Source organism: Schistocerca gregaria, chromosome 4 (assembly GCF_023897955.1).
Source record: "Schistocerca gregaria isolate iqSchGreg1 chromosome 4, iqSchGreg1.2, whole genome shotgun sequence".
NCBI classification, from domain to species: Eukaryota; Metazoa; Arthropoda; class Insecta; order Orthoptera; family Acrididae; genus Schistocerca; species Schistocerca gregaria.
Genome location: NC_064923.1, coordinates 669,154,856 through 669,180,151, shown reverse-complemented (window position 1 = coordinate 669,180,151; position 25,296 = coordinate 669,154,856). Strand labels below are relative to the sequence as shown.

Below are 25,296 nucleotides of genomic sequence, written 5' to 3'. Positions count from 1 at the left end.
CTAATTAAAACGCAGATATTCCAATAGATAAAAATTTATTTTGCGACCACATTTCGCTGTCCTGGATAGCGTCTAAGGCTGCTTTTCGGAGGAAATGGGGGAAAACGCACCTAAAACCAATCTTTTTTTGTTAGTTTTTATATTTGACTTTCAATGGATGAAACAATTACAATAAAATGAACAGCCATAGCTGCTTACAGGCATTAACATACGTCAACGGGGACAGATGAAAATGTGTGCCCCGACTGGAACTCAAACCCGGGATCTCCTGCTGCTCTATCCATCTGAGCCCCCGAGGACACAGAGGATAGTGCGACTGCAGGGATTTATCTCTGGCATGCCTCCCGCAAAACCCACATTCTCAACGTATTGTCCCGCACTACATTTGTAGTGCCCCCGCCCATTGTACTCATTACTCCCAGTGCGTTGCCGATTCCCATAAGAGTTCGGGCACTGTTTGTGCATTCTCACAGAAGAAGAAGATGGTCAAGTGGCCGGTGAGCCTTAACTCACCGGTGGGCCTTAACTTCTTCTGTGCGAATGCATCTTCAGTGCATATTTCCTCTGAAACAGCCAGGATACTGCGCCGAGCAAAACCACCAGCTTGCAACCTGAAGAAAGAAGAGGTACAAGCCATTAAGAGTCTCAACGCCGACAAGAGTATATTGTATAAGCCATTAAGAGACTCAATGCCGAGAAGAGTATATTGGTACTGCCTGCCGATAGGGGAATGCGACCGTCGTAATGAAGACCGAAGATTATGAGCAAAAGATCCGAGACCTATTAGATCGACGACGTACCGAAAACTAAGCGCAGATCCGACGCACGTATCACACGTAATACGAATCGATTAATCAAGGCGTCTGCTCTGCCGGCGGACATACAGAAAAACCTGCGTAATGGAGGGTGAAGCTTTGACAATGCCAGCCACTCGTGCTGGCGGAACATCAGAAAAATCATTAGGTGAACATCAGCCGAAGAACCCAAGACAGAAGCCAATAGGCAGTTTGTCACTGACCAGTCTCATTCTCACATCAGAAAAAATTGAATATCTCATTGACATTCTTGTTAGCTCTACAGTCCAGTCTTCAGTATTCCTTGGGAGCTGCACCCAGCCTGGGATCTCGTTGCTGCTACGTGTGATGACATCACGACCAGCCTGACTGCTCTCGGTGCTGTACTACAAAAATGAAACAGTTCTAAAAATGAAATAAAGGTAATTGTCTCCTTAACAAGAAACAGTAGTTCTGAACTCGTTCTGCTTGTTCATTTATTTGAAGCTACACTGCATGAATATAAAATCAACGAATGTAAAGGAGACATTGTACCCTTACAATTGCAATACCTGCAGAGTCTGCCAAGAATTGTATCTTCATATGTGCATACTCAGTCCTCCCAACTCTCAGTTGTCAAATGTATTCTAGTTTTGTGGTTGCTTTCTATGTCCTCATATTCTCATTGTCACTCCATGAGCCAATTAAACTTAGTTATTTAAGACTGAGTATTTCCTTGTGTTGCTAGTTAGAACACAAGTGGTGATGAGGAAGGGCAGGAGTTTGATGAGGAAGGGCAGGAGTTTCACATGTTGCAGATCCTGAGGATTTACTGCCATTCAGCTGTACTGTTAGACCCTACTCAGATCGCTCACCCAACAACAGCAGCATACTGTGGCCATGTTGGAACACATGTTGGCTTCATTGAACTAGGCTGTGCCATGGGTTGCTCTCCCCTTTGATGATTCTGTGGAAGACAGGGATGCTTACAAGAAGTGACTTCGCCAAAATTTCGTGGCATTCTGTGTGGTTGACAAGGAGGTCTGTGAAGCTATTTTATCCTGGATACCCACTTGTGTATATCACTTACTTTGCCAGTTCACTCCTCTTCATGAATCAGCATCATTAACCTTTGACAGTATGTGTAGTTTGGTGCCCTCCTATCACCAACAGCTGCAACAATTCTTTTGAGCTCCACAGTCTCAGTCGTAAACATCACTTTGTCACAACGAAGTCCCAGAAGTCATATGTGGACATCACGGTCAACAACGCAATCATTTGTTCATCTCCTGCTAAAAAACTGCATCAACATCCCTTCAATTTGAAGACTCTACATTGGAAGAAGTTTTAAATATTGCACAGTTATTTTAGATTTCTCACATTGTGAGCCACCAGGTAGATGCTTGGGGTGGTCTCACCATTTTTGACGACATGCAATCCTGGCACATGGGTCTTGGCGCACTGGAGGAGGAGGTGGCGGCAGCGGCGGTGGCGGTGGTGGAGGTGGTAGTGGCGGTGGTACAAACATGCTCACCAGGTCACTACATCTCTTTCTTTGAGTCCTTCTTGTTTCGTACAGCGTGAGTGGGCAGTCTGCCGTAGGCAGAAGGGAGGTCATATAGCTGTACTATGTCAGTCTCTAACTCCTCAGAAAGTCAATGGACATAGATATTCATGCTGTTTTGTCACTGTGTCCATGGTTGTCTAAAGGCCAGAACAAACTTTTAGTTGAAGTACGGGTGATAAACTAACCATTGTGCCTAAAGGTGGACATGGGAGCCACCGTGTCTGTACTTAAGTCACAGACACATGCCAGGCTTGGGTCGTCACCATTGACGTAGCATGTGAAAACTGCTGGATTTGGACGGGTTACTCTTGTAACTGAAATATCAGATCTGAAGATGGTTCTGAATGAACCGAAACCGGTCATATAAATAAAAATATTTGCAATAAAGTTGGTTTTTAAGTAACATTACCATTGGGAGGCATTGAGCATCAGCTGGTATGCTATAACAAACAGCTGATTTCTATTCTCAGCCAAAAGCGTTTATGAGTCAGTTGTCCATTCTGTTCTGTACTTGATGTAAAATGACACACATACTGAAATTTTTTTGGGTTAGATGCGATACTACTATTAGTTTTTCTATCATGGATGTGGTGCATCTGGTGTCAGATCAAGTGCCTCATCACAAATTGGATTCATTTTGCTCTGAGTTTTTGTGTCTGTTTGACGCAGGGTTAGGTTGTACAAACAATTTCAGAGCACAAATCACACTCAAACCCTCTGCCCACCCTTATTTTTTTGGGCACAGCTGGTGCAAGTTGCTTTGTGCAACTAAGTCAGGGTGGAGCTGGATCCATTAACGTCATTGGGAGTGATTCGACTGATTTCCTCAAGTGACTAGCCTGTGCCCTTAGTGATCATAAAGAAACTGTCTGGTCAGCTTTGGCTCTGTGGTGCCTTCTGGGTCACTATAGTTGCGCAGCAGTCATAGACACTCACCCTCTACCCCATCAGGAGGAGTTGCTCTCAAAGTTGCCTGGGGGCCACTACTTTTCAAAAATAGACTTGTTTGAAGCTTACCTACAGATTCTGTTGGATGAAGTTTAAAAAAGCTGCTTGTGGTCAGTACACCTTACGGCCTCTGTCACCAGCAGCTAATATTTTGAGTCACAAGTGCCATCTTTCAACGTTTTTGAGAACAGGTCACAGTGGTTGTTCCCCAGTGCATTAACTGCCTTTTTGATATTGCCATGACAGGGACTACAATGGAGGATCACTTTCATAACCTTTGTTCTTTGTTTACTGTTCTGTAGGTCGCAGGCCGTAAATGTAACCTCACAAAATCTCATTTTTTTAGCCTTGTATTGTTTATTTGGACCACAAAATTTCCCTGTAGGGCATGCGCCCCAAGGAACAGCACATCAGTGCCTTACGGCTTTGCCCTGTACATCTAATCTACGAGAACTTCAGGCAATCCTTGGCAAAGTGGCATACTATCACAAGTTCATTTCCAAAGCAGCTTCTATCATCCACCCCTCACATCTGTTACTTCAGAAAAAACACTCCTTTTCTTTAGTCAACAGCTAATGATCATGCTTTTGCGAAATTCAAAGATAGTCTTTGTTCCATGCTGTTCTTGCAGTGTTTCAACCCGACAAATCCTGGCCATGGGTGCATCTGAGTAGGTGTGCGGGCAGTCCTGGCCATTTGTCATTCCAGTGGTTGCAAAAAACCTATTGCCTTTGAATTGAAACACTCATCTCAGCTCAACAACATTATTCTTAGATGGAAAGTCTGTTGCAACAGCAGATGTGACTGTCGAGGTCCTGTTAAGATATTTTCCATGAAGGTTTGCCCTTGTACTTTATTTTTGGACAATGGTCTTCAGTTTGTGGCTCAATATTTCCAAGCAGCACCGCCTGTTTGTCTGGCATCCCTGTTCATCCAGCGCCGCCATTTCGAGGACTTTTGTACCCATAACGGCATTTGCCATGTCACAGAACCTCCTTTCTAACCACAGTCAAATGGAGAGGCATAACACTTTGTCTGGATGTTTAAGACACAGATGCACAAGTACATGACAGATTTTTGCACTAAGAGGCTTTTTTCTGAAGCTTGTACAGAATGACACCAATTGGGGCCAAGAGTCCTGCTGAGCTTCTGCAAGGTTCTCAACTGCGGATGCTGCTCAACATCTTGCTTTCAAGTCTCATCGAAGTTTTCACCTTGCACACCCATTTGGGCCAGAGGTTTTAACCCCACTGAATCCCAGCCATCACAGCTGGCATGGATGCTGTGTCTTTATGATTTGAACTGACAATCACTACCAGGATTAGTTGTGTCCCAGGATGGGCGCCAAGCCTTTTCTGTCGGCTGGGGACCTGCCACCACCTGTTCACCTATCATCACCTGTTCACCTGTGCCACATGTTAGTCTACCACTGCCTATTTGTCTGCTGCCGCCCATTCATACGTCACCACCTGGACACCCATCATCATCTGTTCATTCAGCACTGCCCGTTCATCCAGCGCTGCCTGTTTGTCTGGCATTCCTGTTCATTTTCCCATTCTCTGCTACTGCTTCCTGTGGCTATTGCTGTCACCAACCTCTGCACTGAGCCAGCACTGGCAACAGCAGGAATTCCAGCTGGATTGTTCTCAGCTTCTCTGAAACACGCAAACTCTCCCGCTCACATGGACAGTTCTACAATAAGGCAGTGCCTAATGGCAGAGTGTTATTCCTTATGCTATGATTTATATAACATTTAATCTGCCATAATAATATGTGTTGCTTTGTGTGATAAAAGTTTGTTAAGATAATTTATAATTTGTTAGGCACTTCATTGGAATAAGAAACAATCATAAAAGATGAAGTATTTCAGTTTAATTATACTAGTAATATTTTCCCTGGTAAACAGCCACCTTTCATGAGGTTTTCCCATTCGCTCATGTACACTTCTGCTTATGAAGTAAATGAAAGAGTAAAATAATTGTGAAAATGCTCCTAGACAGATTTCAGTTTACAGCCTCGTCTATGTTTTAATTTTAGAACACCTACAAAGAGCTGTGCAGTGTGAATTTAACATATGTATTATACATTAATATAGAAATGAAGTCCCGAAGTCCCTGTATATGACGTTGCTCTGGTATCAAGTGCTGCGGGTTTCAAATCCGTGCCATCATGCACTCGATGACCACCAGAGTTCTCTGCAGCAGTCACACCGTAAGCCGTGGCTGCAGGCACTCCTGGCCCCAAGTCAAACGTGAGAGTGCCACTGTGGAGCACATGGTCCCAGCGGCCAATTGCGACATACCCTGTTGTGTATTAAGGCAGCTGCCTCTCACTCAGCAAGGCAGTCTGGTATTCACATTGAGTCGGTTAATATCTCGCTTACAGCCATCGCGTTTGCGTTGCATATGCTTACTTCCCATTTCGATTGTATGTTGTTTTGATTTCTTGAAGTTATCTCTTGTGACCCTGTTGCTTAATACTTTGTCATTTATCTTGGTGCCTTGCTTGGTTGTTTGTCGTTGTGCTTGTCCTTACATTCCTGTTTGTCCGTCTTGTTTGTTCGCGGACCGCTCCCTTTAGGTCCCGCCATGTGTTCGTTAGCGGCAACCCCGCGACCATTCCTGTCATGATTACAACATTTTGGTGACGAGCTAAATGGTAGTAGTTGTTAGCATGGAGGATAAGTTGGCCTGTCTTCTGGAACAATAACAGCAGCAGCTCATGCAGCAGCAGCAGCTCCAGTTAGACATCTTACAAAAGTTGGTGGTTGCTAATGGACAAAGTCAATGCCCGGTACGCATTACCACAACAGTTTCCGAGTCCTCGGGTGTCCAGTGCTTTCCCATGTCCACCGTCATTCCTACCATTTAATGACACTTAAGAAGGCTGGGAAACATACTTACATTGGCTGAAACAACATTTCACAGGTTTTCAAGTCATGGATGACCCCTTGCAGTGGTCATTGTTTATGTCTTGGGCGTCCCCAGAACATTCTTTCTTCTCTACAAGTTGGCACCCTTTTCCGATCTTGTGGCCCTCTTGTTCCAGGAGATATGCCTTTTGCTTACAAACTATTATTCACAGCACTACCATGTGATCGCCTTTCAGCTGGAGTTCCACCAGTGCCATAAACAGCCTGGTGAATCATGTCATTCCTAGGTCATGGACTTGCAGGGTCTCAGCTGTCAGTGTGATTTTACATGCACCAATCAGCAGTGTAAGGATTCGTATGCAGACTCCCGGATCTGGGATGTGGTGGTTCAGCTGGCTCCCGATCCTGAGGTTCGCACTGCATCATTGAAACTCGGTAATCCCTCATTGGAAGAGATTCTCCATAGTGCCCATTCATTTGAAATTGCTCAGGTGGCTAACGAGCGTCTCAAGGTGCGGCCACAAGTGGTGGCGATCGATGCGTCTCTGCGGGTTCCACCCTCGCACGGTCGACGTGGCCCGACCAACAGAGGCCATTGCAGTTGGGACTCATCTTTGTCCGACGTCTCTATAGCAACACAGCCTCTGGTCGCCTCTTGTCGCTGATCACGTGGCCCACTTCCATCTTGCCCACAGTGCTTTACCGCACACTCTCGAGCTTATTGCCCCCACCGCTGGAAAACGTACACTCTGTGTGAGGAGGAGAGCCACATCTGGTCTGTTTGTCGTAGTTGCTCAACTCGCACCCGTCCTGCCCCTACTGGACCTCAAGATACAGTACGTGCTTTGCAGTTGGTCGTCCTACTGGAGGATCCATCAGCATGGAAGCTATTCCTCATGCTTCACCTTTTTACTGAGGATGTCAGTTTTCAGGTCGACACTTGGGCCACCGTCTCCCTGATTAATATTGCGACATATACCCGCCTTGGCTCCCCTGTGTTGTCACTACCCTCTCAGTGTTTGGTCGCCTACGGTGACCGTTCCATTCCCTTTCTTGAGCAGTTTGTCATCCAGGCAACATACAGACATGTTCCCCGGCTCCTTACCCTATTTGTTGTCGACCATCCATCGGCTTCGAATATTTTTGTCCTGGATGCGTTTCAGCTGTTTGGGTTTTCAATTTCCATTGAAGTTAAGGTCATTTCCATGGCTGCTCCTTTTCAAGACTTGGACAATCTGTGCTCGGCTTTTGCATTGTTGTCTGTGATGGATCTTGGGTGTGCTTCACATTTTCAGGTGCACATCACACTTTGGCCGGATGGACAGCCTCGCTTTTTCCAGGCCAGACCCATTCCAGTGGCCATTCAGCCAGCAGTCTAGCAGGAACTTGATCAGCTCCAGGCTGCTGGCGTCCTAGAGCCTGTGACATACAGTGCCTTGGGTGATGCCATTGGTGGTCGTCTGGAAACCCAATGGGTCCCTTCGACTGTGTGGAGACTTCGGCACTACTGTCAATGCTCAGTCCTTAGTAGACACTTACCCCATTCCCTGACAGGAAGACCTTCTCACCAAGCTTGTGAGGGATGAGTACTTTTCTAAGATCCGCCTGGCTGAGGCATACTACCAGTTACCCTAGGATGCCAATTCCCAGAACATCATGGTTATCAACACACCTTTCGGATTATACAAGTACAAGCGTCTTCCATTTGGTGTCTCTTCAACGCTGGCAATTTTCCAGTGGTTCCTGGAGCAGCTTACGCAGCCTATCCCAGCGTGCATGAATTATCTAGATTACATCTTGGCCACCGGGTGTTCCTGCCAGGAACATTTGCACAAGCTCAGTGCCTTATTTCACACTCTGCAATTTGCAGGTTTACGCTGTCAGCTGGACAAGTGTTGTTTTTTTCAAACCGGAAGTGGAATACTTAGGCCACTGGCTTAGCAAAGATGGCATTTGCCTTTTGGATCGCAATGTCGTGGCCATTGAGGCCCTTCCTCGGCCCAAGGAATTATCTGAACTGCAGGTGATTTGGGCAAGGTTACTTATTACTTAAAGTTCTTACCCGAAGCTGCTTCCATTGCTCAACCCCTTGCGTCACAAAGGGGTGACTTTTGATTGGACTCCTGCCTATGACCAAGCTTTTCTCCGTTTAAAGACAATGCTGAGGTCTGCCCCTTGTCTTACTCCCTTCTCTCCGGACCGCCCCTTGGTTGTGGCGGCTGATGCGTTGGCATACAGCTTTGGGGCAGTCCTTGCACATCGGAATACCGATGGCTCAGAACAGCCCATTGCTTATGCATCTAAGACATTAACCCCAGTACAACAGAACTACTCCCAGATTGAAAAGGAGGCCGTGGCGATTGTGTTCACCGCCAAAAATTTCACATCCATCTCTTTGGTACAAAGTTCACCCTGCTGATGAACCATAAACCCTTGTTTATGCTTTTTGGACCCCACTCTCGCCTTGTAGAGAGGGTGGCTCAATGTCTCCAGCGCTGGACGTTATTTTTACAGTATTACACTTACACAGTCTGGTATAAGTCCACCGCCCACCATGCTAACGTGGAAGCTTTGTCACATCTCCCAGCAGCTCCCGATCGTGCGTTTGACCAACAGGAGGTCCTCTGCTTTCACATTGATTCTGCCCACCGGGAGCACTGGACGGACTGCCTCTTATGGCTGCTCACATTGCCACGGTTACACGCTGAGAGCCTATCTGGGGGCAGGTTCTCCGCTACATGGCCCACGGTTGGCCCTCCTATATTACTCGTCAGATGCGGACCGACTTCTGCCCCTGGCGCCACCTGTCCCACAGGCTCTCCTTGGTCAACGATGTCCTTCTGTTGGTCACAGAGTCGGATGCCCATTGGGTGGTCATACTATTGGATTTTTGACATCACATGCGCAGTTCGTTACACCCTGAGCACTGGGGTATATCCCACGTGAAACTTTTGGCTTGCCGACATGAGTATTGGGCCGGCATTGATGGCGATATTGACCATCTGGTCCACGGGTGCACTGTGTGTAAGTGACGCCAAGCAAGTCCCCCTCCGTCATTCATGTTGTGGCTGGCAGGAGAGCCAACACCTTGGTACTAAAGGAGGTCGAAAGGCACGCGATTTAGCTCATGCAGGCTGGTGTGAGGTCTGGAACAGGGCAAGGAAATTAGAATTTAGAAACAACGGACGCAGCTGGTGGAATACTTAACTTTAATCCATTAATGACGAACGTCGCTCTTGACATTAAATGATTCACAGTATCAATAGCAACAGAAAATAGCGCCTTGCTAGGTCGTAGCAAATAACGTAGGTGAAGGCTAAGCTAACTATCATCTCGGCAAATGAGAGTGTAGAAGTCAGTGAACCATCGCTAGCAAAGTCGGCTGTACAACTGGGACGAATGCTAGAAAGTCTCTCTAGACCTGCCGCGTGGCGGCGCTCGGTCTGTAATCACTGATAGTGGCGACACGCGGGTCCGACGTATACTAACGGACCGCGGCCGATTTAAAGGCTACCACATAGCAAGTGTGGTGTCTGGCGGTGACACCACAATTCACACCCTGGCCTGTGCCTCGACGCCCCTCGGGTTGCATCCATCTTGCTTCTGCGGGCCCGTTTGTGGGGTCCATGTGGTTACTTATTGTTGATGCCTACTCCAAATACCAATATGTCATCCGGATGGAATCCACCACCACAGAGGCCCTGGCCCAGGCTCTCGCCATTGAGGGCCTGCCTCACACATTGGTCTCTGAAAATGGCCCCTAATTCATGGCATCCTCCTTCCAAGACTTCTGTCAGGCCAACGGTATCAAACATATCCGTAGCCCGCCTTTCCACCCTTCCTCCAATGGCACACTGGAGAGGTTTGTCCTCACATTTAAACAATTGACAAAGGTGGTTGAAACATCTCCAACTGCTTTGGCCCTCACCCTGTTCTTGAGCACTTGACAGGAATGGGGAAAGAAATACAGTAGAAGAAGAATGGGTAGCTTTGAGGGATGAAGTAGTGAAGGCAGCAGAGGATCAAGTAGGTAAAAAGACGAGGGCTAGTAGACATCCTTGGATAACAGAACAAATATTGAATTTAATTGATGAAATGAGAAAATATAAAAATGCAGTAAATGAAGGAGGCAAAAAGGAATACAAACGTCTCAGTGCAAAATGGCTAATCAGGGATGGCTAGAGGACAAATGTAAGGATGTAGAGGCTTATCTCACCAGGGGTAAGATAGATAGTGCCTACAGGAAAATTAAACAGACCTTTGGAGAAAAGGGAACCACTTGTATGAATATAAACATGGAAACCCAGTTCGAAGTAAAGAAGGGAAAACAGAAAAGTGGAAGGAGTATATAGAGGGTCTATACGAGGGCGATGTACTTGAGGGCAATGTTATAGAAATGGAAGAGGATGTAGATGAAGATGAAATGGGAGATATCATACTGCATGAAGAGTTTGATAGAGCACTGAAGGACCTAAGTCGAAACAAGGCCCTGGGAGTAGACAACATTCCATTAGAACTACTGACAGCCTTAGGAGAGCCAGTCCTGACAAAACTCTGCCATCTGGTGAGCAAAATGCATGAGACAGGAGAAATTCCGTCAGACTTCAAGAAAAATATAATAATTCCAATCCCAAAGAAAGCAGGTGTTGACAGATGTGAAAATTACCGAACTATCAGTTTAATAAGTCACTTCTGCAAAATACTAACTTGAACTCTTTACAGACGAATGGAAAAACTAGTAGAAGCTGACCTCGGGGAAGATCAGTTCGGATTCCGTAGAAATATGGGAACACGTGAGGCAATACTGACCCTACAACTTATTTTAGAAGCTAGATTAAGAAAAGGCAAACCTACGTTTCTAGCATTTGTAAACTTAGAGAAAGCTTTTGACAATGTTGACTGGAATACTCTCTTTCAAATTCTGAAGGTGGGAGGTGTAAAATATAGGGAGCGAAAGTCTATTTACAATTTGTACAGAAACCAGATGGCAGTTGTAAGAGTTGAGGGACATGAAAGGGAAGCAGTGGTTGGGAAGGGAGTGAGACAGGGTTGTAGCCTCTCCCCAATGTTATTCAATCTGTATATTGAGCAAGCAATAAAAGAAACAAAAGAAAAATTTGGAGTAGGTGTTAAAATCCATAAGATGAACATCAACAAAAGCAAATCGAGGATAATGGAATGTAGTCGAATTAAGTCGGGTGATGGTGACGGTATTAGATTAGGAAATGAGACACTTAAAGTAGTAAAGGAGTTTTGCTATTTGGGGAGCAAAATAACCGATGATGGTCAAACTAGAGAGGATATAAAATGTTGACTGGTAATGGCAAGGTAAGAGTTTCTGAAGAAGAGAAATTTGTTAACATCAAGTATAGATGTAAGTGTCAGGAAGTCGTTTCTGAAAGTATTTGTATGGAGTGTAGCCACGTATGGAAGTGAAACATGGATGATAAATAGTTTGGACAAGAAGAGAATAGAAGGTTTCGAAATGTGGTGCTACAGAAGAATGCTGAAGATTAGATGGATAGATCACATAACTAATGAGGAGGTACTGAATAGAATTGGGGAGAAGAGGAGTTTGTGGCACAACTTGACCAGAAGAAGTGATCGGTTGGTAGGACATGTACTGAGGCATCAAGGGATCACCAATTTAGTATTGGAGGGCAGTGTGGATGGTAAAAATCGTAGAGGGAGTCCAAGAGATGAATACACTAAGCAGATTCAGAAGGATGTGGGTTGCAGTAAGTACTGGGAGATGGAGAAGCTTGCACAGGATAGGTTAGCATGGAGAGCTGCATCAAACCAGTCTCAGGACTGAAGACCACAAAAACAACAAATGCAGGAGTAGGTTTAATAAGGAATAAAAAAATAGGGGTGCAAGTAAGCTACTGTGAACAGCATAGTGAATGCATTATTGTAGCCAAGATAGACACGAAGCCCACGCCTACCACAAGAGCACTAGTTTATATGCCAACTAGCTCTGCAGATGATGAAGAGATTGAAGAAATGGATGACTAGATAGACGAGAAATTATTCAGATAGTGAAGGGAGATGAAAATTTAATAGTCATGGCGGAATGGAATTTGATTGTAGGAAAAGGAAGAGAAGGAAAAGTAGTAGGTGAATATGGAATGTGGGTAAGGAATGAAAGAGGAAGCCACCTGTAGAGTTTTGCACAGGGCATAATTTAATCAAAGCTAAGACTTGATTTAAGAATCATGAAAGAACGTTCTACATCTACATCTACATGGATACTCTGCAAATCATATGTAAGTGCCTCGCAGAGGGTTCATCAAACCACCTTCACAGTTCTCTATTATTCCAATCTTGGATAGCGTGTGGAAAGAACGAACACCTATATCTTTTCATATCTTGTTGGTTGTTGTCAACAAAATATTTTCACATTCAGAGGAGAAAGTGGGTAATAGGAATTTTGTGAGAAGGTACCGTCACAATGAAAAACGCCTTTCTTTTAATGATGTCCAGCCCAAATCCTGTGTCATTTCAGTGACACTCTCTCCAAACTTTCGCAATAATACAAAATGTGCTGCCCTTCTTTGAACTTTTTCAGTGTACTCTGTCAGTCCTATCTAGTAAGGATCCCACACCGCACAGTAGTATTCTAAAAGAGGATGGAGAAGTGTAGTGTAGGGAGTCTCATTAGTAGATCTGTTACATTTTCTAAGTGTCCTGCCAATAAAACACAGTCTTTGGTTGGCCTTCCCCTCAACTTTTTCTGTGTGTTCCTTCCAATTTAAGTTGTTCGTAATTGTAATTCCTAGGTATTTACTTGAATTTACGCCCTTTATAGTTCTCTGATTTATTGTGTAACCAAAGTTTAACGGATTCCTTTTAGCACTCACGTGGATGACATCTCACTTTTCATTATTTAGGGTCAACTGCCAATTTTTGCACCATTCAGATATCTTTTCTAAATCATTTTCCAATTTGTTTTGATCTTCTGATGACTTTACTAGTTGATAAATGACAGCGTCATCTGCAAACAACCAAAGGCGGCTGGTCAGATTGTTTCCCTAATCTGCCAGGAAGTTTCGTATCAGTGTTTATATAGGTAAGGAACAGCAAAGGGCCTATAACACTATCTTGGAGAATTCCAAAAATCACTTCTGTTTCACCCGATGACTTTCCGTCAATTACTACGAACTGAGACTTCTGACAGGAAGTCACAAATCCAGTCTCATAACTGAGACAATATTCCATAAACACGCAATTTCACTATAAGCTGCTTGTGTGGTACAGTGTCAAAAGCCTTCTGGAAATCCAGAAATTTGGAATAGATCTGAAATTCCTTATCAATAGTACTCAACACTCATGCGAATAAACAGCTAGTTGTGTTTCACAAGAACGATGTTTTCTAAACCCATGTTGACTGTGTGTCAATAGACCGTTTTCTTCGAGATAATTCATAATGTTCAAATAAAATATATGTTCCAGAATCCTGCTGCATATCGACGTTAATGATATGGGCCTGTAATTAAGTGGATTACTCCAACTACCTTTCTGTGCAACTTTCCAGTCTTTGGGTATGGATCTTTCATCGAGCGAATGGTTGTGTATGATTGTCAAGTATGGAGCTAATGCATCAGCATGCTGTGAAAGGAACCTAATTGATATACAGTTGGGACCAGATGACTTTCTTTTATTAAGTGATTTATGTTGCTTCACTACTCTGAGGATATGTACTTCTATGTTACCCATGTTGGCAGCTGTTCTTGATTAGAATTCTGGAATATTTACTTTGTCTTCTTTTGTGAAGGCATTTCAGAAGGCTGTGTTTAGCAACTCTGCTTTGTTAGCACTTTCTTCGATAGTATCTCCATTGCTGCCACACAGAAAAGGCTTTGATTGTTTCTTGCCGCTAACATACTTCACATATGAACAGAGTCTCTTTGGATTTTCTGCCAAGTTTTGAGACAAAGTTTCGTTTTGGAAACTGTTATAAGTATTTTGCTTTGAAGTCCGTACTAAATTTCAAGCGTATGTAAAAATCGCGAGTCTTGGGGATTTTGATTCTGTTTACATTTGGCATGTTTGTTTCGTTGTTTTGGCAACACTGTTCTGACCCATTTTGTGTACCAAGGATGATCAGCTCCGTCGTTTGTTGATTTATTTGGTATAAATCTCTCAATTGCCGCCATATCTGGTCTACACTTATATCATTAATTTGGAATGAGTGGAGATTGTCTCTCAGGAAGGTATCAGGTGAATTTTTTATCTGCTTTTTTGAATAGGTATATTTTTCGTTTATTTTTGGAAGATTTGGGGCTTACAATATCAGTTTCGCTATGACAACCCTGTGTTCACTAGTCCCTGTATCTGTTTTGATGCTCATTATTAACTCAGGATTATTTGTTGCTAAGAGGTCAAGTGTGTTTTCACGTCCGTTTTCTATTCCCATGGGCTCATGCACTAACTGCCTGAAATAATCTTCAGAGAGTGCGTTTAGCACAATTTTGGATAATGTTTTATGCACACCTCCTGAATTAAACATCTATTTTTGCCACCACATCGAGGATAAATTAAAGACACCCTCAACTATAATTGTATAAGTCTGGTACGTGCTTGAAATTAAACTCAAGTTTTCTTTGAACCTTTCAGCAACTGTATCATCTTAATTGAGAGGTCAGTAAAATGATCCAGTTATTTTATTCCAGTTGCCTACAATGACCTCTGCTCATATTAACTCATAGGAACTATCTACTTCAATTTCGCGACAAGATAAGCTACTTCTAACAGCAACAAATATGGCACCGCCAACCGTGTTTACCCTCCATTTTGAACACTGTTAGGTTCTTCGCAAAAATTTCAGCTGAACTTATCCCCAGCATTAGACAGCTTTCAGTGTCTTTAATGATTTGAGCATAAGTGCTTTCTATTAGCACTTGGAGCTCTGGCACTTTCCCAACACAGCCACGACAATTTGCAACTGTTACACTGAAGGTTCCTGTATCTACGTTCTTCCTCTGTTGTATACTTGCAAGATGTCTGCAGAGACTCGAAGCTTTCAGATAGATTATATAATGGTAAGACAGAGATTTAGGAAGCAGATTTTAAATTGTAAGATATTTCCAGGGGCAGATGTGGACTCTGACCACAATCTATTGGTTATGAACTGTTGATTAAAACTGAAGAAACTTTAAAAAGGTGGGAATTTAAGGAGATGGGACCAGAATAAACTGAAAGAACCAGAGATTGCAAAGAGTTTCAGAGAGAGCATTAGAAAATGATTGACAAGGATGGGAAAGAAATATGGTAGAAGAAGAATGGGTAGCTCTGAGAGATGAAATAGGGAAGGCAGCAGTTGGTAAAAAGACGAGGGCTAGTAGAAATCCTTGGGCAACAGAAGAGATATTGAAATTAATTGATGAAAGGAGAAAATATAAAAATGCTGTAAATGAAGTAGGCAAAATGGAATACAAACGTCTCAAAAATGAGATCAGCAGGAAGTGCAAAGTGACTAAGCAGGGATGGCTAGAGGACAAATGTAGGGATGTAGAGGCATATATCACTAGTAGTAAGTTAGATACTGCCTACAGGAAACTTAAAGAGACCTTTGGAGATAAGAGAACCACTTGTATGAACATCAAGAGCTCAGATGGAAACCCAGTTCTAAGCAAGGAAGGGAAAGCAGAAAGGTGGAAGGAGTATATAGAGGGTCTATATGAGGGTGATGTGCTTGAGGGCAATATTATGGAAATGGAAGAGCACATAGATGAGCAAGATGAATGAGACAGGCAAAATACCCTCAGACATAAAGAACAAAGTAATAATTCAAATCCCAAAGAAAGCAGGAGTTGACAGGTGTGAAAATTACCGAACTATCAGTTTTAATAAATCATGGCTGCAAAATACTAAAACAAATTCTTTACAGACGAATAGAAAAAGTGGTAGAAGCTAACCTCGGGGGGGGGGGGGGGGGGGGGGTTGTTAGTTTGGATTCCATAGGAATGTTGGTACATGTGAGGCAATACTGACCTTACAGCTTATCTTAGAAGGTAGGTTAGGAAACACAAAACTACATTTATAGTATTTGTCAACTTAAAGAAACCTTTTGACAATGTTGACTGGAATACTCTTTCAAATTCTGAAGGTGGCAGGGGTAAAATACAGCAAGCAAAAGGCTATATACAATTTGTACAGAAACTGGATGGCAGTTATAAGAGTTGAGGGGCACGAAAGAGAAGCAATGGTTGAGATAGGAGTAAGACAGGGTTGTAGCCTACCCTGATATTATTCAATATGTACATTGAGCAAGCAGCAAAGGAAACAAGAAAAATTTAGAGTAGGAATTAAAATCCAGGGAGAAGAAATAAAAACTTTGTCAGAGACAGCAAAGGACCTGGAAGAGCAGTTGAATGGAATGGACAGTGTCTTGAAAGGAGGATATAAGATGAACATCAACAAAAGCAAAACAAGGATAATGGAATGTAGTTGAATTAAATTGGTGATGCTCTGGGAATTAGATTAGGAAATGAGACACTAAAAGTAGTAGATGAGTTTTGCTATTTGGGAAGCAAAATAAGTGATGATGGCAGAAATAGAGAGGATATAAAATGTACACTGGAAATGGCAAGGAAAGTGTTTCTGAAGAAGAGAAATTTTTTAAAATTGAGTGTAGATTTGTGTGTCAGGAAATCTTTTCTGGAAGTATTTGAATGGAGCCTATCCATGTCTGGAAGTGAAACATGGACAATAAAGAGTTTAGACAAGAACAAATAAAAATTTTCATAATGTGGTGCTACAGAAGAATGCTGAAGATTAGATGGGGATATCACGTAACTAATGAGGAGGTACTGAATAGAATTGGGGAGAAGCGGAATTTGTGGCACAACTTGACAAGAAGAAGGGATCAGTTGGTGGGACATGTTCTCAGGCACAAATGACTTGAGTTGTGAATAAGACCATCTCTCTCTCTCTCTCTCTCTCTCTCTCTCTCTCTCTCTCTCTCTAAGTGTTCATTCCTTATTTCTTCACCACAAGAATTATTAATATGTTTTTTTTATGCTTCTGAAATGTTTTCACCATTTAGGTATCAAAGCAATCTACGTGAAAATTATTATGTGGATAACTATCAGTCATTTGAAATACAGTAAGTTTTATGTATTTCTTGCCATATTTAGTCCTTGGAGAACAACATCCAAAGTCACTGAATCAGGTTGTATCAGAATAATTTTAGAATTTTGTCCCTCCCTGGAAAAAAAAAATATCTGTGTATGCCCATGCTGTGTGATAAGGTATTTGGAGAAAGTTTTCATTTTTTGTAGAAACTGTTATGAAAATGTGGGGCTCTGTTCATTGAACTTTCCAGTACAACCTGCTTCAGTCTTCATTGCCACCTCTGGTATGTAGTCAAAATCTTACTCTCACTGGTATGAACTTTTGAATGGGTCCAAAGTGCCTTGTTGATAATCAGATTATCAGGTGTTACTAACTGAGAATGTGACAGAATTTAAAACTTAGTAAATGGATCTTTCTTTAACCATACCAGAGAAGGAAAGTTGCTACTCACCATATATCAGAGATACCGAGTCGCGATAGGCACAATAAAAAGTTTCACACACTCATAGCTTTCAGCCATTAAGCCTTCGTCAGCAGTAGACACACACACACACACACACACACACACACACACACACACACACACACACACACACGCGCGCGCGCGCGCGAAACTACACTGCGAGAAGCAGCACCAGTGGGTGATGGGAGTGGCGAGACTGGGTGGGGGTGAGGAGGAGGCTGTGGGGGTGGGGGAAGGATAGTATGGTGGGATTGGCGGACAGTGAAGTGTTGCAGTTTAGATGGAGGGCAGGAGGTGCGTATTTTCATTCACTTATGATGTATAGTATTACATTTTGGGTAACTGTTCCTGTTCTGAAAAGAGTATTTGTGGCTCAGAAATGGGTGGTTCGGACAATAAGTTGGGTAAGTTTGTGAATCTCCTATCAGTACTTGTTCATTAGTCTCTCTCTCTCTCTCTCTCTCTCTCTCTTTATATATACATTCTTTAATGTCATTTCTTGTTAACAATATCAGCTTATTCCCAAGAATTAGCAGGAATCACTAAGTTAATGCTAGGCAGGGATCCAGTCTGCATTTGGATCACACTTCCTTGACTCGAGGACAATGAGGATAAAATCAGAGAGATTAGAGCCTACACATCGGCATACCAACAATCTTTCCTTCCACGAACAATACGAGACTGGAATAGAAGGGAGAACCTGTAGAGGTACTCAAGGTACCCCCCCACCACACACCGTCAGGTGGCTTGCAGAGTATGGATGTAGATATAGATGTAGAAAGGCATGCAGTATTCTGCTGCATCAATTTTCAATAAGGTACCACAAGAATTCAAAAATGTCAGCAGTAATCGATGAGCTTGAAGTGTAAACTGAAGTGTTTCCTTTTATTCTGTTGAGCAGTTCCTCGAAAAATTAAGCAAACTCCTTCTTACATTGTTGATACCGTTTCTATGAACTTACAGCTTGTTGTCTTTTTAGGGTTTGTAAACATTTTATTTTATCAACTTTTCTGTTGTAATTTCGTGTACTGACACGTTCCATGACCTTGGAGATTTGCTCCTCAATTTGGTCCTAGACATGTAAAATAAAAAAATTGAATAAACCACCAGGAAAAAATATCACCATCACTGCATCACATTCTGTATTTGTTTCTCTTGATAATTGCTTTCTTAATCCAGACAAAACCCCAACTGTTGCTATCTCAAGACAAACATAAACCAACAACTGCTGCCTTCTGTTCTCTACTATTTATCTCTCTCCACCATCAATTTATCAATCAGGAGCATATGGGTATCACACCACAGTTGACTTAGTATTCCATTTCAAGAAATAGTATCAAAAATATACAGAATGGTACCATAAAATTTCATTAGTTACAATATAAAATATGAGAGATGATACTAGAAACATTTTTTTATGCCTATACTATCTTACTGTTCATTACACATAAATTGTGGTGCATTTGTTTGCAGGTATATTCAACCTACATGTAAGAGTTGAGTATTTGTTCTTCATTGGAAGTCAGTTGGTAGCACTTTCACCAACAGGAAAAATTGGTGTTTGGCATGCAATGACACAGCACTGGCAGATTCAGGATGTAGTGCCAATATCGTCCTTTGATACTGCTGGATCATTTCTGCTGCTGGGGTGCAACAATGGTTCTATCTATTACATAGGTAAGTATCAAATGCCATCTGAAATATTAGTTGTAATTTAGACAATGAATGAGACTTATTCTACTTGAATTTAATACTTACTTTGCATCTACAATACTGAGTGAGTTCTTGTGCTTTAATACAGAATCTAAAGAAGCTCCTTTGCATACTGTTGACCCCGTGAAATGTTTATGTAGCCCTCCTCAGTAGCCACAACTTGACATCATTATCCATTTGTAGTAGATTCACTTTCCAAAATATCTTTGTGGGATTTAGTCATTGAGTTATATTGGCTGGTATACCAAGAATCAACATTGAGAAAAAAATACGTGTTTGTGTAGAGTCAAATATAAAGGGCAAATCCAAAAATTGAAAACTGTCTCTGCATTGATTATTGGTGGTGTCATCACACTAGGCTATTCATATTTTTTAAGGCCAGTAGTGAAGCAGCTGACACAAATGTGGGTTCCAATAAATAAAATGCAGCAATGAAATGGTAGCAAGTAGAGGTAAGTATAGCTTCAATGCAAGAATTAGTTACTTACATTGTATCTAGTTAGATCTGATGTTAGTAGCAGTGGCAGTAGATACATTTTAAATAGTTATAGGTATGTACCACTTAATATGTTAGCCTTAATACAATATTTCTATGTAAAAAAAAAAAAAAACCTTATGTACCATGTTAAAGTGTAGTACCATAAAATGCTTGAGATCATTGTGCAAGCTCCATCCCTAACGATGAGCACAGTGATTTGTTGTGCTGTTTGCCCTTAACATTTGTTATTTCCGTTTCAGTAGCAAATAAGAAAGTATCAGTGTCTTGGGTCCATGGCTTCGTGGGGTCTGTGCCACACTTGAACTCGACCATCATCTCTTACCGAGTGACATTGGGACTCACTTGAGTAGGTCAGAGTTTTCCAGTCATTTAGGGTCCAGTCGATATGGGTACGAGCCTAGGAGACGGGCTGCAGGTGATGTCATACTGTTAGCAATGGCACTCGCTTACTATGATCTGCTGCAATAGCCTGTTATTGCCATATTCCACCTCTCTGTCCTAGCAGATATATTCATCGTATGCCCCACATTAATTTATGTGGTTCTTTCATGCAGTGTTGCTTGTCTGTTAGCATTGACATCTCCAAGCAAACACCACGGCTCTCGGCCATTAAGTGAAGACTGATGGCCACTGCATTGTCTGTGGTGGAAGGCAATGCCTGAAATTTGGTATTCTCAGCACATTCTTGACACTGGAGATTTCGGAATATTGAATTCCCTAATGATTTCCAAAATGGAATATCCCATGCATCTAGCTCTGACTACCATTCTGGTTCGAAGTTTATTAATTTATGTCATGCAGCTGTAACAGCATTGGACACCTTTCCACATGAATCACCTAAGTACAAATGACAGCTCTGCCAGTACACTGCCATTTTATACCTCATTTATGAGATACTACCGCCATCTGCAATCTCATGACGATTGTTGCCTCAGAGTATTCAGACATGATCATTAACAATTTGAAGTAATATAACACTATTTACCCCCAAGAAGTTGTACATTTGTGTAAATGTAAACTGAAAGTTTTTTATTTCTTTGTGCACAGTGGCACCTTTCCTGCGAAGCATGAGTGTTGTGTCATAAGTGTATCTTTCCAAAGTAGGTGACCGTTTTAGGTGCACATCCAGTGTAGTGTCATGCTTGTGTTGTTGACAGAGGTGAGAGAAAGGAGAGAGTTTCAATTCTTGTGCTGGCATATAGTTTGCTTCTGTCGAATAACACCAAAAAGTAAAAGTTCGTGTCTGATGGATGGATAACCTTTAACAGTGTGTCAGCACTGCTCAGTTTCTAGGCTGGAACTAGCATGTGCCATCACTCCTCATGTGAATTCAGCACTACAGATTATGTTTCTGTTCAGTAAAACAAGAATACATAGGGTACTTAGTTTTGTTCTAGATCACCTTGCAAAAGTCAAATTTCTGACATAGTTTCTCCAGGTTCGCAGTCTCAGCTTTGTAGTATAATGGATTTGATTAAAAAAAAAAAAAAAAAAAAAAAAAAAAAAAAAAAAAAAAAAAAAACATGTTTATCAAAATCATGACTGACTGACTCATCATGGCTCAGCCTAGACTGCTAAGAATAAAAACTTGAAATTTGGAGACATTGTAGATCTTATATTTTGGCATAATTGAAGAAGGGATTTTTTGAAATATCAATCCTGAAGGGGTGAAATGGGATGAATGTGTTTGTTTCAAAAGTCACTATTAAGGCAATTTTGAAACTAGACCTACAAGAATTGGTACTTGGTTTCTCAATTAGAAATGAAGAAGTAAGTCCCAGAATGAGGTTCTCACTCTGCAGCGGAGTGTGCACTGATATGAAACTTCCTGACAGATTAAAACTGTGTTGCACCGAGACTAAAACTCTGGACCTTTGCCTTTCGCGAGCTAGTGCTCTACCAACTGAGCTATAAAAGCATGACTCATTACCTGTCCTCAGAGCTTGAGTTCTGCCAGTAACTTGTATCCTACCTTCCAAACTTCACAGAAGCTCTTCTGCGAACCTGGTAGAGCACTTACTACGAAAGGCAAAGGTCCCGAGTTCAAGTCTCGATCCACCTCAGTTTTAATCTGTCAGGAAGTTTCATATCAGTGCACACTCCACTGCAGAGTGAAAATCTCATTCTGGAAACACCCCCAGGCTGTGGCTAAGCCATGTCTCCGCAATATCCTTTATTTCAGGGGTGCTAGTTCTGCCAGGTTCGCAGAAGAGTTTCTGTGAAGTTTGGAAGGTAGGAGATGAGGCACTGGCAGTATTGAAGCTGGGAGGATGGGTTGTGAGTCATGCTTGCGTAGCTCAGTTGGTAGAACACTTCTCCGTGAAAGGCAAAGGTCCTGAGTTCAAGTCTTGGTATGGCACTCGGTTTTAATCTGTCAGGAAGTTTCAAGAAATAAGTGTTTCAATATTTTTGAAAATTTAGCCCTGAGTGTGTAAAAGTTCTTTGTTTGAAAATATATCATTATTATAAAAACTACTAAAGTATTTTTAAAGCTACGTCTATGAACATTGGTATTTAACTTCTTGGATACAAATAAAAAAAAATACATGTTTCAGTGTTTTTGGAAATTGGACACCGAAGGTGTGAAATAGGGGATGAGATTTTTTATGAAAATATTTTATCATGATACCATTTTTAAAAATTCTCAGTTAGAAAAAAAAAAGTTTCACTGTTTTTGGAAATTCAACCCCTAAGGGGTTGAAATAGGATCAGGCTGATTCACTGACTCATCATAGCCCAGACCAAACTGTTACTGATAGAAACTTGAAGTTTGAAGAGGGTGTGAATCTTGTACTGTAGGCATCGTTTAAAAAGGGATTGTCCAAAATTCCACTCCTAATCAAGTGAATTAGGGTATGAAAGGCTTATAGAAAGTACATCACTATCAAGGCGATTTTGAAACTAGAGTCACGAAAACTGGTATTTGGTTTCTGTGTCAGAAAATAAAAAATGTGTTGTTTCAGCATTCCTGGAAATTCAACCACTAAGGGGGTAAAATAGTGGGTGAAAGGTTTTTCTGAAAATAAATAATTACTAAAGAACTACTTAAGTATTTTTAACGGTACCTCCATGACAATTGGTATTTGCTTTCTTGGTTAGAAATTAAAAAAAAAGTGTTTCAGTGTTTGTGGAAATTCAACCCCTAAAGGTGTGCAGTAGGAATGGAATGTCTTACGAAAATATTTTGTTACATTAAAAAATTTTGAAGCTAAATTTATGAAAATGGGTATTTCACTTCTCAGTTAGTTGTAAAGAAGTATTTGTTAGGGGATGGAAGTTGCTATGGAAATATCTCTACAAGAACACGGAAGGCGTGACTAACAAAAACTTTGGACTCCAGCTACCAGAATTGCTTCTTGCTCAGAAGTACATTCGGAGAAGAATTTGTTTATATGGCCTTAATTAGTGTGAAAAGCTTAGAAGGTGTTGCAATTTGTGAGCAACATAAAAAAATTGCTTAAATAAAAACAACAAAATCTCTGTTGACCATACACTCTACTTGACCAAAGCAGCGGGTGTTAAGCAGGTCGTAATATAAGTAGGGTTTACACAAAATTTCTGTCTCCTAACATATCTTTCCAGTGTCTCTCCCACCTGAATTTCAGTACTAAACTTGCTAACCTTGGTTCAAAGTCAGTATGGCTTTAACCTTTTAGCCTCTTAATGTGAACCACGAATACTAATCATTTAAATTTATGCTAAATATTAAACACATGTTGATAATTCTCACTTAGTATCTCTGGTTCTTCATAATGATCGATAACTATAAAATTATATTTTAGCATTCCTGTTTACAACAGGTCAAGGATCTTGACCTCAGTGGTTGTGTTGATATTTGTCAAACCAAAATGATAGTTTAATGCTACCTTTTCTCATTTTTTGTGTTTAATACTTGGATTTTATTCCAACACAACAGTTTTGATATAGTCTAAAATGCATTGTGTCTGTTCCATTCTCCAAGCTTTGAGGTATAAATTATCAAAAGGTAATGACTTTTATAAATATATTAATTTTGAAGCTAACCATTTTGTCAGATGGAACCTTTAATAGTTTGAATGGCTTTTTCTCTCCCTCTTTTTTTTCTGTTTTTTAAACAACAAACAAAGGATTTTGTCATTGTCAAAGTGAATTGGGTATTATCCACTGTTAAATAGCTTCTACAGATATCTTCAGATATGTATGTGTCAGTAACATGGCCATAATTAGCGTTTGTCAGGGACCTTTATTTTCTGAACTAATCTGCGGTAATATAAACTGAACATTATAAAATTATATAAGTGTAAATATATAAGATAGTATTTAAGTGTGAAGTAGATGCGCATTCTGAGACTATGTATTGATGTCAGCTGTTTGCAACACATGAAAATTTGTACTGGATTTGAAACCACATGTGCTACTTACTACTGACTATGAGCAGTTGCCTTAATGATTTCAGCTATTGGAGCGCTCTTCCGGAACCAATCCAAACTTCCTTATGTCACATAGTCACAACCCTTATGCTTGCACAATTTGTGATTCCCACACTGTGAGACAACTGTTATATCATTATTTTAGCTCATTGAGGCAGGGATACATAATTGATGGTTACAATGTCTGTGTTTATACAGTGTTTCTATCTTTACAGTACAATGTCACACTGTCACTGACGATTACAGCTCTGGTAAACATTACAAAATAGATTTGCACTCTGCAACTATGAATTAACATCAGCTTTTTGTGACACACGCATTGTGTGAGTATAGAATTTCGACTAAGTGACATGGAAGTTAGGTCAGTCCTGGCCAGCATTCTTGGATTGCCAAACTGGTTAAAGGTACTGCTCGTGATAATTGAGAACAATGGGTTCAAGCTGGCCTGACATGAATTTTCATGTGCCATAAACAGCTGGCATCAATGCATAGTCACAGAATGCGAATCTATTTCGTAATGTTTCCCTCAGTTGTAACCGGCAGTGACAGTGACCGTTCCTTCAGACATGCATGCTTGTCTGAAGGACATTGTATTGTCAAGATACAGATACTGGGTTAACACAGACATTGTAACCATTAATAATGTTCCGAAATATATATCTTTACTTGTATGTACTACGAAGTTCGATTGTAGCACCCAGTACATGACTACCAGTATTTTATTATCTGATTCACAGCCTAATTCAATGCTTTATTATCTGATACACTGTCTAAAATGTAATAAGTGTCATATTCCCACACTCCAGGCGGCACTGCAGAAAGGTTTGGAATTCAACTCGGGACATAGGTGCAAAGCCTGCTGATTAGGTATTGTATGCCACAACTCCTCTCCCCTTGTCTGTCAGATACTGGTGGGGGAAATTTGTTTTGCCATCAGGACTTGAACTGCCTACCTCTGAGTCGAGTGGCATTGCCC

The 25,296-nt window shown here is 41.5% G+C and overlaps 1 protein-coding gene across 1 annotated transcript in view; it reads left to right on the top strand.

Moving 5' to 3' along the window:
- Positions 1-25,296, top strand: part of LOC126268191 (BTB/POZ domain-containing protein KCTD3) — a 225,565-nt gene that overhangs the window by 85,007 nt on the left and 115,262 nt on the right. Inside the window, exon 6 of the mRNA XM_049973801.1 lies at positions 19,173-19,376. Within this exon, the coding sequence (XP_049829758.1) occupies positions 19,173-19,376 (204 nt within the window). The remainder of the gene's footprint in view (positions 1-19,172; positions 19,377-25,296) is intronic.